Consider the following 11947-nt stretch of genomic DNA (forward strand, 5'->3'; position numbering starts at 1 on the left):
GGACACCATCATCAAAACAAAGCGACTGCCTACAGATTGGGAAAGAATCATCACCAACCCTCTATCTGACAGAGGACTCATATCCAATATATATAAAGAACTAAACAAGCTGAAAAGCAATAAACCAAGTAATCCACTTAAAAAATGGGGAACAGAGCTAAAGAGAGAATTCTCTGCAGAGGAATATCGAATGGCAGAGAAGCACTTAAAGAAATGCTCAACCTCATTAGCCATTAGGGAAATGCAAATCAAAACAACCCTGAGATTTCACCTTACACCCATCAGAATGGCCAAGATGAAAATCTCAAGGGACAACACATGCTGGAGAGGTTGTGGAGAAAGGGGAACGCTTCTCCACTGCTGGTGGGAATGTAAACTGGTACAACCACTCTGGAAATCAATCTGGCGCTTTCTCAGACAACTAGGAATAGCGCTTCCTCAAGATCCAGCCATACCACTCCTAGGCATATACCCAAAAGAGGCGCAAGTACACAAAAAGGACATTTGTTCAACCATGTTTGTAGCAGCTTTATTTGTAATAGCCAGAAGCTGGAAACAACCCAGATGCCCCTCAACTGAAGAATGGATGCAGAAACTGTGGTACATCTATACAATGGAGTATTACTCAGCAGTGAAAAATAAGGAAATCATGAAATTTGCAGGTAAATGGTGGGACCTGGAAAGGATCATCCTGAGTGAGTTGACCCAGAAGCAAAAAGACACTCACGGTATATACTCACTCATATAAACATACAATATGGAATAAACCCACTAAAAGCTGTACATCTAAATAAACTAAGCAAAAGAGAGGACCCTAACTAAAATGTTCAATCCCCATCCTGAAAGGCAAAGAGGATGGACATCAGAAGAAAACGAAAATAGGAAACAACCTCGGAACCCGCTACAGAGGGCCTCTGAAAGCCAGAAGAAAACAGGAAACCACCTTGAAACCTGCCACAGAGGGCCTCTGAAAGCTTCTGCAGTATAGACTGACAAAGCAGATGCTGAGCCTGATGGCCAACTGATGGGCAGAGTGAATGGAATTTTATGTAAGAAGTGGGAAATAGTAAGAGCTGGAGGGAACGGGAACTCCACAAGCAGAGCAACAGAACAAGATAATTTGAACACAGGGAACTTCCCAGAGACTCATACTCCAACCAAGGACTATTTGTGGAGATGACCTGGAACCCCTGCACAGGTGTAGCCCATGGCAGTTCAGTGTCCAAGTGGGTTACATAGTAATGGGAAGAGGGACTGCCTCTGACATAATCTGATTGGCCTGCTCTTTGATCACTTCCCCCTGGGGGGGGAGCAGCCTTACCAGGCCACAGTAGAGGACAATGCAGCCACTTTTGATGAGAACTGATAGACTAAGATCAGAAAGAAGGAGAGGAGGACCTCCCCTATCAGTGGACTTGGGGAGTGGCATGCATGCAGAAAGGGGAGGGAGGGTGGGATTGGCAGGGGAGGAGGGAGGGGCTTATGGGGGGATACAAAATGAATAAAGTGTAATTAATAAAAAATAAATAAAAGATTTAAAAAAAAAAAAAAAAAAAAAAAAAAAAAGAAAAAAGGGCATGTGATTCTTGGTTAAATGGCCGATTTTCAGTGGCTCTGGGGATCTGCCTGTTTAAAACAGGAGCATCAAGAAGCCTGTGGGGATGCGCTGGGAAATTTTTCTCCGATAACCCTAGTGGGCCTCTGAAGATACTTTAAAATAGAGTTACTTAGGTATGTTCTTCTCTGCTTTCTTGACTTACCTTCCCCCCCCCCCCCCCCCCCCCCCCACACACAAACATTCTTTTGGCTTTGCCTCTGGGCCTTTTCAGGTTTCGACTTGTGATTTTCTATATGTGTTGTTTGTCTGTGAATATGTATAAGTGTTTTATAGTATGAGTTTATATATGCAATACGTGTATAATACACACCATACACACATTCTTCGTAGGCCCGGAAAGGAGTATTCTCTGACATATAAATTTATGTGAAGTTCATAAAATCAGCTAATATGTTCAATTAGCCATTTTTCTTTCTCTTTCTCTCTTTTCTTTCTTCTTTCATTCATTCTTTTTCCTTTCTTTTTTTTTTTTCTTTCTTTTTTTTTTTTTTTAAGTACCTGGCCTTGAGCTCTCTGCCCTCCTGTCTCAGCCTCCCGGTCATTGGAGTTAGAAGCACAGCTGTGTCCAGTTTTGAGGCATGTTTTAGCTCTAGTTCTCAATCTGTCGCCTTAAAGCAGCTGGCTTTCTGCTGGCTACTCGACTAGAATCCTTGTGATAATAGGCGGCAAACAGAGTGTGTTAGTGTCCTGATGCTAGAGTTGACCACTCCAAGTTCTCCAAGTGAAAATGAGATTGAAGCAACCTGGCTCTTACAGCTGAATATTTGCCAGTTTCGATTAGAGCCGATTTACCCCCTTTCTGTCAAATTTGGATGTGATGATTTTGTTGAGGAATCTTACATTTTTTTTCTTTACATTTCTCAGGCATGTTTTGAATCTGTGTCATGGCTGCTGATTAAATTTCTTCATCTGTTTGTATTGGAGGCTTTATGATGTGGGAAGAGTAGGGTTTTCGAGTCAGACATACCAGAGGTAAAATTCTGATTGCCTTGGTAACTAAGTTTATAGTTTTGAGAATGTTTAATAATGTAAACAAGTTATATCTTAAACTCATAACTTAAACATTGCTCATAACATTATGTAGTGTCATTTTGAGGATTCAATGAGTTTAAGGAAAAGGGGAGAAGATGGACATTAAAGTCAGACAAGCCAGGAAGGCGTGCCAGCAAGCTAGCTGCAGTGGTGACTTCATTCAGAATGCTCTCCAATTAAGAAAATGATCATCAGTTTGAGATGCAAAAAAAATATTCCAAAACGCTAACATAAATAAGGAACACATATAGCCAGGGAAATACAGTTTATTAGAAAACCTGTCAGGAAATTATTTTGCCTCTGAAAATGCTCGCTGTAGAAAACAAGATCCCAGAAGCAACAAGACCAAATCCCCCATCATTTGAAATCTTAAAAATTTCAGTACCATTTTTACGATGGAAGACCTTCACCTGTTCAAATGAATCAAAAGACTTATTTATCCAGTCTGCATAAGCAAATTCTTGATTTCTTGCCCTTAAAAACAAAGGTAGGGATTTCATAGCCTAAACCATCTGCCATCTTTAACGCTGTGGTAAGTACTGAGACAAATGGACAGTATTTAGGTAGTTCCTGGGGTCTTCAGTATCGGGGCGCGGAGCAGGGGAGCCCCAGGTCAGCAGCACCTCGGGATGCAGGGCTCCTCACAGCCAGGCTGCACATAGGTGGTGAGGTTGAGAGTGAGCAGGTCTGGGGTCGGGTGGCGGGAGTCGAGCAGGAAGCAGGTGGGCACGCAGGGCTGAGGGATGTGGCAGGGTGGGGGACAGTTGTCACAGCAGGTGGGCTCCAGCTGCCAAATGGTGTGTGGGCAGGTGCTGGGCAGGCAGACACCGCAGCGGCAGGACTTGTCTGAGGAGCAGATGGTGGTGGCAGGGCCGGTGGGGACGCTGCAGCAGCGGGCGACACAGCAAGCCATGGTGATGGAGTCTGCTTGGCTTTGGTCCCTTGGAAAAGATGAAGTTCCTGAGGTTCAAATGTCTCCTCTCCATCTGGGCTCTTTTATATCCTCCCCAGTGGGCGTGAGTCCGATCAGAAGACTTCCCTCCTATCCTGTTTTTGTTTATGACACCCTTTTCCATTAAGATGACCTAATCAGTCTGGTATTTTCATGTGTATGAAGAATTCCTGTCATTTTTGTCATAAGATCACCACATTTCATCTTTACAGCATTCTGGCCTGCCCAAACTGGTCTGAGTTACAAGTAAATTGCCCAAGTGAGGACTCATCTACATTTTTAATTTTAATTACCTATTACCTATAAACATAAATATTTCAACTGACAATGTACACTTCAGACAGTTCCTTTATTTATTGATATTGAAATTCAGGCTCTCCTGAGCAAAAAGTAGGACAGGCAGAATGGTATGGGTTTAGATTCCTTTTCATTGTTTGAAATAGATTTATAGTGAGTGTCTTCTTTCTTATCTGGCGTAGTGGCCTTTCAAAGGTAGGTGTTACATCTTATTTTTCCACAGACTCTCTGTTCTTAAAGGTGAGCTAGTATGTAAAAATCATTGAAAAGAGTAAACAAGAAAATTTTTCATTGCTCTCCTTGACCAGATGAAGATCAAGGAGAAGTTTTATCCATGAAGATAAAACTGACCTGATCATCATTTGTTCTCACATGAGTGACCTACTGGCTTTAAAACAAGACAAAATGGAATTCAAACAGAAAATCACTCATTTGAGTCACAGGATTTACAACAGGCTTTACATGGCAACTGATCACATGCAATGCAGAAGAAGGACTTCACTAAAAATCATTGGTTAGGGAGTTAGGGGCTCTCATCTGTATATTTGTTTGTTTTTCCCTCTTGGATCTTCAACTGGGTAGGGAATTCCTTTGAGGTGCCTTCTGCGACATTCTTCACCTGAGCTGGCCCTGATTTGCCTGCCTGGAGGCTGGAGATGGGACACAACAAACTCTAATGTGCAATTTTTGAGGGCGCTGGCATTTTCACACATTTCTTCAGCACAAAACCCTCAGCCGGTGGAATCCAAATGGCAGGATTTATTGGATGGCAAATGATTTTTGATTAAGCACAGAGTATAGACTCCTTGGTGAGCTGTCTCAACCAACATGGCATGTCTGAAGGGAGGAAGACAGCCGAGAAAGCGTTAGAATATGCTGCCACTGTGAGCAGTCATGCATTTCATATAGGAAGAGCAGGGAGTTGTTAGGCCACAGAGGAGGACATTGCAGCCAGTCCTGATGAGCGCTGATAAGCTAGGGTCAGATGGAACGGGAGGAGGACCTCCCCTATCAGTGGACTTGGAAAGGGGCATGGGAGGAGAGGAGGGAGAGTGGGATTGGGAGGGAATGAGAGAGGGGGCTATAGCTTGAATAAAAAGTTAAAAAAACTAATTAATATAAAAAATAAAAAAATAATTAAAAAATAAGAGCAGGCAGTTGGCCTTTTGTTTGAACATTGTGCTCATCACGAAGAAAAATGAACCACCTGTCATTTCTCTCAGATTGCTGCTTTAGCTTAAAATGTCCTGCCCTGGTTCTCTGCTTCTCAAACCCTACTCATTCTTGAGGCTTTGGCCCACATATATCCATTATAAATGACTCCTTCTAGGCGTTTCCACAATTTTCTGTGCTGTCCAGCAAGTTGACCTTGCTTTGTTCTGTCACGTTTTACAGTTTCCCTTCTATCTCTTTCTCATGGCCCTTGCAAACGGGGACTGTCTCCTTAGTCCTGCTTATCTCCTTCGAGAACTTGAGAAGATGTCTGGGACATCAGAGACATCTGAGAAATGCTTGGAATGTGACTGTGTTCATGTCTAATGACAAGCTTGTCTGTGCCTTTAAGGACACAGTCGAGTTTGTTTAAATATTCAAGAAAAAACAAAAATTAGAGGTAGGTGCTGATCCTGGAACTTCAAACAATTCTAAGCTTATTGTGAATGTGTTTTATGTGTTTCAGGCAGTGTGTCTACATATTCTAGGGTGACTTCCTCTCAGCTCTGAGATTTGTGTTGATGTCATCAGAAAGCATAATTCTGCTGTACACATTTACAGCTTCATGAAGCATGTGTCAAGAGTCTGTGTATAATTAGAGCATTAAACACTGAGACAGCGCAGGATTTTTGGAGTCGTGGTGTTTATTTACTTGTATAATATGGAGGTCTACGACAGCAACTTTTCCATTTCTCTGAAATCACTGTTCAAAACATAGAAACAACGCTTCTGCAAAAATGAAGTCCCAGGGTCAAAGCATTTACCAGGATGCCTTGATTAAAGGCATTAGCTAAGCAGCCTTCAGTGACAACCACTGCAGAACCTTAGGGCAAGGTGGGCGAGCTCTTTAAATGTCTCTGTTTAGCAGCAAGAGGGCTCACAGTCACAAGGTTGGACACAGGTGGACACTGAGATCCCTTTCAGGTTCGGGGCAGGGTAGCCCTTGTTGAGCAGCCAACATGAAGACACATAGGAGTCGGGCACACAGCAGGGTGGGGGGCGGACGTCACAGCAAGTGGGCTGAAGGAGGCTGATCTTGTGTGGACAGATGCTGGGCAGGCAGAGTCCGCATGGACAGTACAAGTCAGAGGAGCAGAGGGTGGTGGCCGGGCCGATGGGGACACTGCAGCATCGTTGGAGACGGCAATTGCAGCCAGCCATGGTGACAGCAGATCAGGTTTTGTTGCTGAGGAAGGTGTTCTTCCACAAAGTTGCCCTCAGACAGCTTTTTATACCCACCTATTTCAGGGAACATGGCCTCTGCCTTCAGCATGCTTCCTTATTGGTGTTTGCACAACCCCAGACAAATAACGCAGTACCTCCTTTATCAGCCATGGGACATGCACTCCTGAAGTTTTATTTGGTTGTGTTGCTTCACTCAAACTTTCTTCCTGCTACAGTTTCAAAATGGTGTCAGTGTAGTTCTCCATTTACTCAATAGCATGTTAACATGTTTGGGTTTACTCTGAGTTTCTTCTTTTCACCCCCTCCCCCCCCAAATTTCTGCTAATAAGTGGTCTGTACTGACTGTGAAGTATCAAGAGGGATGATTCCGGAAACTAAGAAAACGTCCTTCTTAAACTATGCACCCTAGATACATTTGGGAGGCTCAGACCTGTAGGACTTTTCTTCTTCCTACCAGACACATGGTGGTGTCTTTGCATGGATCTGAGGGGATAGATGAATATTGAACATGATTGTGCTAGGAAATGAGAGAGCTTGCTAGATGATTTCCCATTTTACCGCTGTACTGTTTAGACATGCAAGTACATAAGAATATGAATAACCATTTACAAGAGACTGGATAATTTAACTGCAAATTGAAATGGGTCAAAATACAGGTTCTTGGCATGATATGCAGTCTGAAAAATACAAGCTCGCATTTCTTTGCAAACCAGCATGAGACGTTTTTGCTTTTCACAAGAACTAAACCATCGACTCTATCTCTTCTGTTGTCCAAAGCCCTGCTCAGTGCTGACAATGATCAGCTAGCCAGGCAGATACCTGTTCCTAGTTCCTTCCACTGGAATTCTGTTAGAGTGCTGACACTTCACGGTTAACAGTGTGTGAGCACAGGAGAGGTCATTGGTTATCTAATCCGTTCATTGGAGGTCAGGTGCTCACTGAATATCTAGTGTGCTAAAAGGGGAGGTAGGGACAGAACAATAAAAGATACAGGTGATCCCTGTCCTTGCGGGGAACGTGATCTGATGGAAGCCGCTTGCAATATTTTGGTGTAAGATTCTAAAGACACTTAATCAAGAACTTGGGAAGGCTATGGAGTTTCAGAGCAAGTGGTGAGGGAGTTTCAGGGCTCAGTTGCGTTGTAAGTTATAAGTTGTCAGGCCTAGATACGTTATTCAATCTACATGGACTTCAATTTTTCAACTGCAAGTCTAGGACAAAGTGGTAACTCCCCAGATAGTCTTATTGCTATGGCATAATACATACTGAATGAGAACTGTTGATGCAAAGCCTCCAGTGTTGTGTGTGGCAAGAAAAGGTGATTCAAAGAATGGCAGGTGCTCCTCAGGCTGCTATGAGAAGTCCCATAAGTGAAAACACTATCCTAGAGATTTCAGAAGCAAGGCTTTCACGAGGAGTTGTGTGGAGGCATATTTAATTGACAAGACCAGGTTACATATAGAGCTATCTGTTTTATTAACACATATATTGGCTGGTGGCATCCGTAGGTTACTAGATGTCTCAGGGCCTGCAAATCTAAAGAACACTCAGTTGTTAGAAATTCTCATGACTGGGGTTGGGGAGATGGCTCAGTCAGTAACGTGCAGGTAAGATTCGATGAGGGTGATCATACTGGTCAATTGGGACACTATGGCAGAGCAGACTCTAGATTAGTCTTGAATCAGTAAAGATGAAGGAAAGACTTGGGTACCAGAAGAAGAAATAAAGAAGAAGAAATGAAATTTCTTGGCTCTTTATTCTGTTCTCATCACTACATAATTACTTAATTTAAGCGTGGTTTGTTTTTGTCTTGGTGTGGGTCCTTGAAGCTCACTAAGAAAACTGCTGTCGCATTTGCCAAATAGTCTGCATTTCAACTGCCGCTGAGTGACGTCAACTATAGGACAGTGCTGATATTGCCAATCGGTCCTTACAGTCTGACTGTGAGAAACATTTTTCCTTGTGTTTTCTATATACTCTTGTTTCACACTATTCTCACCCATGAGGAGAGTGGAACAGCTTTATTGATATAGAGCCAAGCCTACAATTTCAAGGGATTGTAGAGACATGTGTCAAGTGATCTTCTGAATCAGGAGCCATCTGCGTGCAAATTTCATTCTTGTCTGGGATGGCGGTGGGTAGATTTAGTGTAGTAGGAAGAGAAGAAATTTGGGGTTCCAGTGGTTTTTGGGTTTAAGTACATCTTTATCACTACTGCTTTTTGCAACTTTTGGAAGTGGCTTAGTCTTTTTCAGCTTCATTTCTTTTTCCACCTATAAACTGAAGGAGAGAAATCACTGTTATCGCTTAGAGATTTTTTTTTTTTTAAGACAAATGAGATCTGGCCCAGAAGGTACCTATCTATTAAAGCGTTCAACAGAGTCACCGAACATTAGTTAGTCCAGGTGAAAGCAGCAAAGGCAGTCAGGTGGAGTGGAGGTGCTGAGGGGTGTAGAGACTGTGCTGCCTTTGTTTTGCTGCGATAAAACGCTGAAGGAAGGAAGGGAAGGCTTACTTTGGCTCACAGTTTTGATGATCCAGTCCATCGTGGTGAGGTCAGTGTGGCGGCAGAAGTGGGAGGTCACAGTGTATCCAGAGTCAGGAAGCAGAGAGAGACAGAGACAGAGACAGAGACAGAGAGAGACCAGGAGAGAGAGAGAGGGATAAAGAAAGACAGAGACACACAGAGAGACAGAGAGATGGGGAGGCAGAGAGAGAGAGAGAGAGAAAGATTCAATCCAGGGCCTCAGTCCATGGAGCAATGCCGTCTATTTAGGACAGGACTTTTCAACTCTGTTAACCCAGTCTAGAAAGTTTACTTATGACTTGCTCAGAAAACTGTCTCCTAGGTGACACTGACAATCAACATTTACCATCACAGAGTATTTGCTACCTGGAAAAATCTACAATGCATCACTTTAGATGTGATCTGGTTAGAGAAACCATTTTACTGACTTAAGGCCAGAGACCAAAAACACTTAAGAAACTTGTTCAGGGTTGCAGAAGCAGCCTGGAGCAGTGGGGCTTTTTAACAACATAAGGGCCTTTGCATGCTAAAGTCTGTGGTGGTTGTAGTCAGCATTTAGAGCAGTTTCATGTTAAGTGTCTTGATGTACAGCACTATTGATTTCTATATCTTAGGCCTCCAATTCTTCTATGGTTCATGCTATGTAATTGCTACTTATTTACACAGTTTGACCTATTTTGTCTAGCATAGGTTATATGAACACACACACACACACACACACACACACACACACACACACTTTTAAGCTTTTCCAAGCAAGCTAGTTCTAAACTCTAAAGCTTTTACATATTCACTTATTCTCCCACTGCAAAGGGAAATTTTTTTTTTTAAAACAATGCAAAGTTTTAAGCTCCTATCTGCTTAAAAATCATTTTCAAAGTTTCAGTAACTTAGATATAGTTTAGAAATGTCTCCTTTCTCTCTCTGGACACCAGAGCCAGGAAGGCATGGCTAACTCTCCTCAAGTGTTCTCAAGAAAGTGCCTGTCTTCGAAGCTGAGTTTTGAAAATAAACAAAGTAGAAAAGAGGAAGCCATGGTCAAGTTGGTTTGGGGAAAGTCCACAGTCTGCTGTCTGGTTGTGAAGGCACAGCATAGTCTAGCATAATGATACCTCCAGGATGTCCTTCCACGATGAGCAAAGCTCTCCCCAGACTCATCTGTGGGCACACTGAATTGTACAGTTTGAAATTTCAAAATTACTGGTGTTGTGAACCTAAAAATTTTACTGACTATGAGTAAGGGAGTAGAAATAATTTTTACATGCCAGCGCAATGATTTGTTTTTGTTTTTTTTTTTTTTTTAGCCAACCAAGAAGTAAAAAAAAAGAATTGCATAAAAATTTTAAGCATTATATTTATTTCCAAATCCTACACGGCACAGCAGATAGTTTTAAAAAAATATCCATTACATGGAAAGGTCCTATAAAAGGATCTGCTGGAGCTTTCACTGTTCAAATGATCAGAAATGCTAATGTGTGACTTTGAAATGACTTTCAGTATGACTTCTCACCATGCTGGGGTGGGTCTTAGGTTTGTTTAAGAACCTGCTCTCAGGTAGCGACAGGCATTCCACTTTCCGTAAGAGGAAACACAAAAATAAAGAGCCAAGAGGCCACGAATGCTAAGCCAGAATGAAGTTTATTAACGAGTAGTCCAAATGGTTATCTCTCAAAAAGCAGGGCCTAAATGAGAGAAGCGCCCAAAGGAACAAAGGAACAAAGCATTAGCAACTTAAACATGTCCATGGGCCCCTTATTCCTGGGCCTTGGGGTTGCTTAAGCTTTGGTGCAGGCAGAAGCAGTTGATGACTGATGGTGATCGGAGGAGGATGCTGAGCATCCAGGCTACCCAACCTGGGAAAAAGACTTAACAGCAGGGCTCACAGGGACTCTCACAGCCAGGCTGGACGTAGGTGGTCAGGTTGATGCCACTCATGCCGGGAGTTGGGTGGCTAGAGTTGAGCAGCCAGCAAGTTGGCACGTAGACTTCAGGCTGGCAGCACGGTGGGGGGCAGGGGTCACAGCAGGTGGGCTGCAGGAGGCTGATCTCATGTGGGCAGGTGCTGGGTAGGCAGACTCCACAGCGGCAGGACTTGTCAGAGGAGCAGATGGTGGTGGCAGGGCCGGTGGGGACGCTGCAGCAGCGGGCGATACAGCAAGCCATGGCTTCGGGAGATGGGTTGTGTTTGGGTGGAGAGGAGAAGTTGGTTGATGTCTGAATGCTCCAGTCTTCTGCCCTGGCTCTTATATACCCTCCTCCCTGGGCGTCAACCTATTGTCAAGATGTTTTCAGTTTATGGCTGCTTCCATAAAAACCCATCTAATTACTTAAGTGTTTATTACCTAAGACACATTCCTTAGGTCATAAAAGGGATTCAGGTTGTTTTGTTGTCAAATAGGGACACGTTGGCCAGTTGTCATGGCCACAGAGGGCTTCATCATTTTAGTCTTCAAAGGCAAAGGCACTGGGCCATTATCTTCCAATCATTACACACGTGGCTTGGAATGGCAGGTATCTGCAGCTCTTCCCTGGGCTCCGTGTCTATTTTACGGACGGCGTCTGGATTACATAGGCCTTTGGATTTCTCTTCTCCTACTGACCATGTGTTTGTTTCCATGAGATAGTTTAGGCTTTCTGACTGAAAAAGAAAGGGGAAAAAAATTAGATTTATGTCTTGTGGTGCCAAGAAGTTGAGTTGAAAGAAGTGGATGGAGTCTATAGAGGCTGGGTTAGGGAATGTGCAAAGAAGGAGTTTTCTACGGAATTCTACAAAATCGCTTGTTTCCTATCCCTTCGTATGTGCTTTGGATAGTGACTTGGGAGGAGCATGTGGGGGGCCACCAAGAGCTGTGTGGGGACAAGGTTGCCCCTGAAAGCCCACCTGACTGTGTTATGCACTTAGATTATTTATCACCGAAAGGTGAATTGTGCTGGGACTTAAGGATGAAAGGGTGCAGTGTTTCTAGAGTGAGGTCAAAGAACAGCTGCTCCAGGGCTCTGGGAGATGTCAGTAAAGTGATTTAACATGTATTTTCCTAAACCTCCTTGACCACACATTCTTTTTAGCCTTTTTTATTTTTATTTATTTATTTATTTATTTATTTATTTATTTATTTATTTATTT

The 11947-nt window shown here is 43.1% G+C and overlaps 2 protein-coding genes across 2 annotated transcripts; both read right to left on the minus strand.

Annotated features, from left to right (window-relative positions):
* Positions 1–3263: 3263 nt before the first annotated feature.
* Positions 3264–3563, minus strand: LOC129686552 (keratin-associated protein 3-2-like). The gene has a single exon (XM_055620598.1). It carries the CDS (start codon positions 3561–3563, stop codon positions 3264–3266), a length of 300 nt encoding a protein of 99 aa, XP_055476573.1.
* Positions 3564–10689: 7126 nt separating this feature from the next.
* Positions 10690–10986, minus strand: LOC129686551 (keratin-associated protein 3-1). Its single transcript, XM_055620597.1, has one exon. The coding sequence runs from the start codon at positions 10984–10986 to the stop codon at positions 10690–10692; it is 297 nt and encodes a 98-aa protein (XP_055476572.1).
* Between the last annotated feature and the right edge of the window lie 961 nt (positions 10987–11947).

Source organism: Psammomys obesus, unplaced genomic scaffold (genome assembly GCF_907164565.1).
Source record: "Psammomys obesus unplaced genomic scaffold, mPsaObe1.curated_primary_1811, whole genome shotgun sequence".
NCBI classification, from domain to species: domain Eukaryota; kingdom Metazoa; phylum Chordata; class Mammalia; order Rodentia; family Muridae; genus Psammomys; species Psammomys obesus.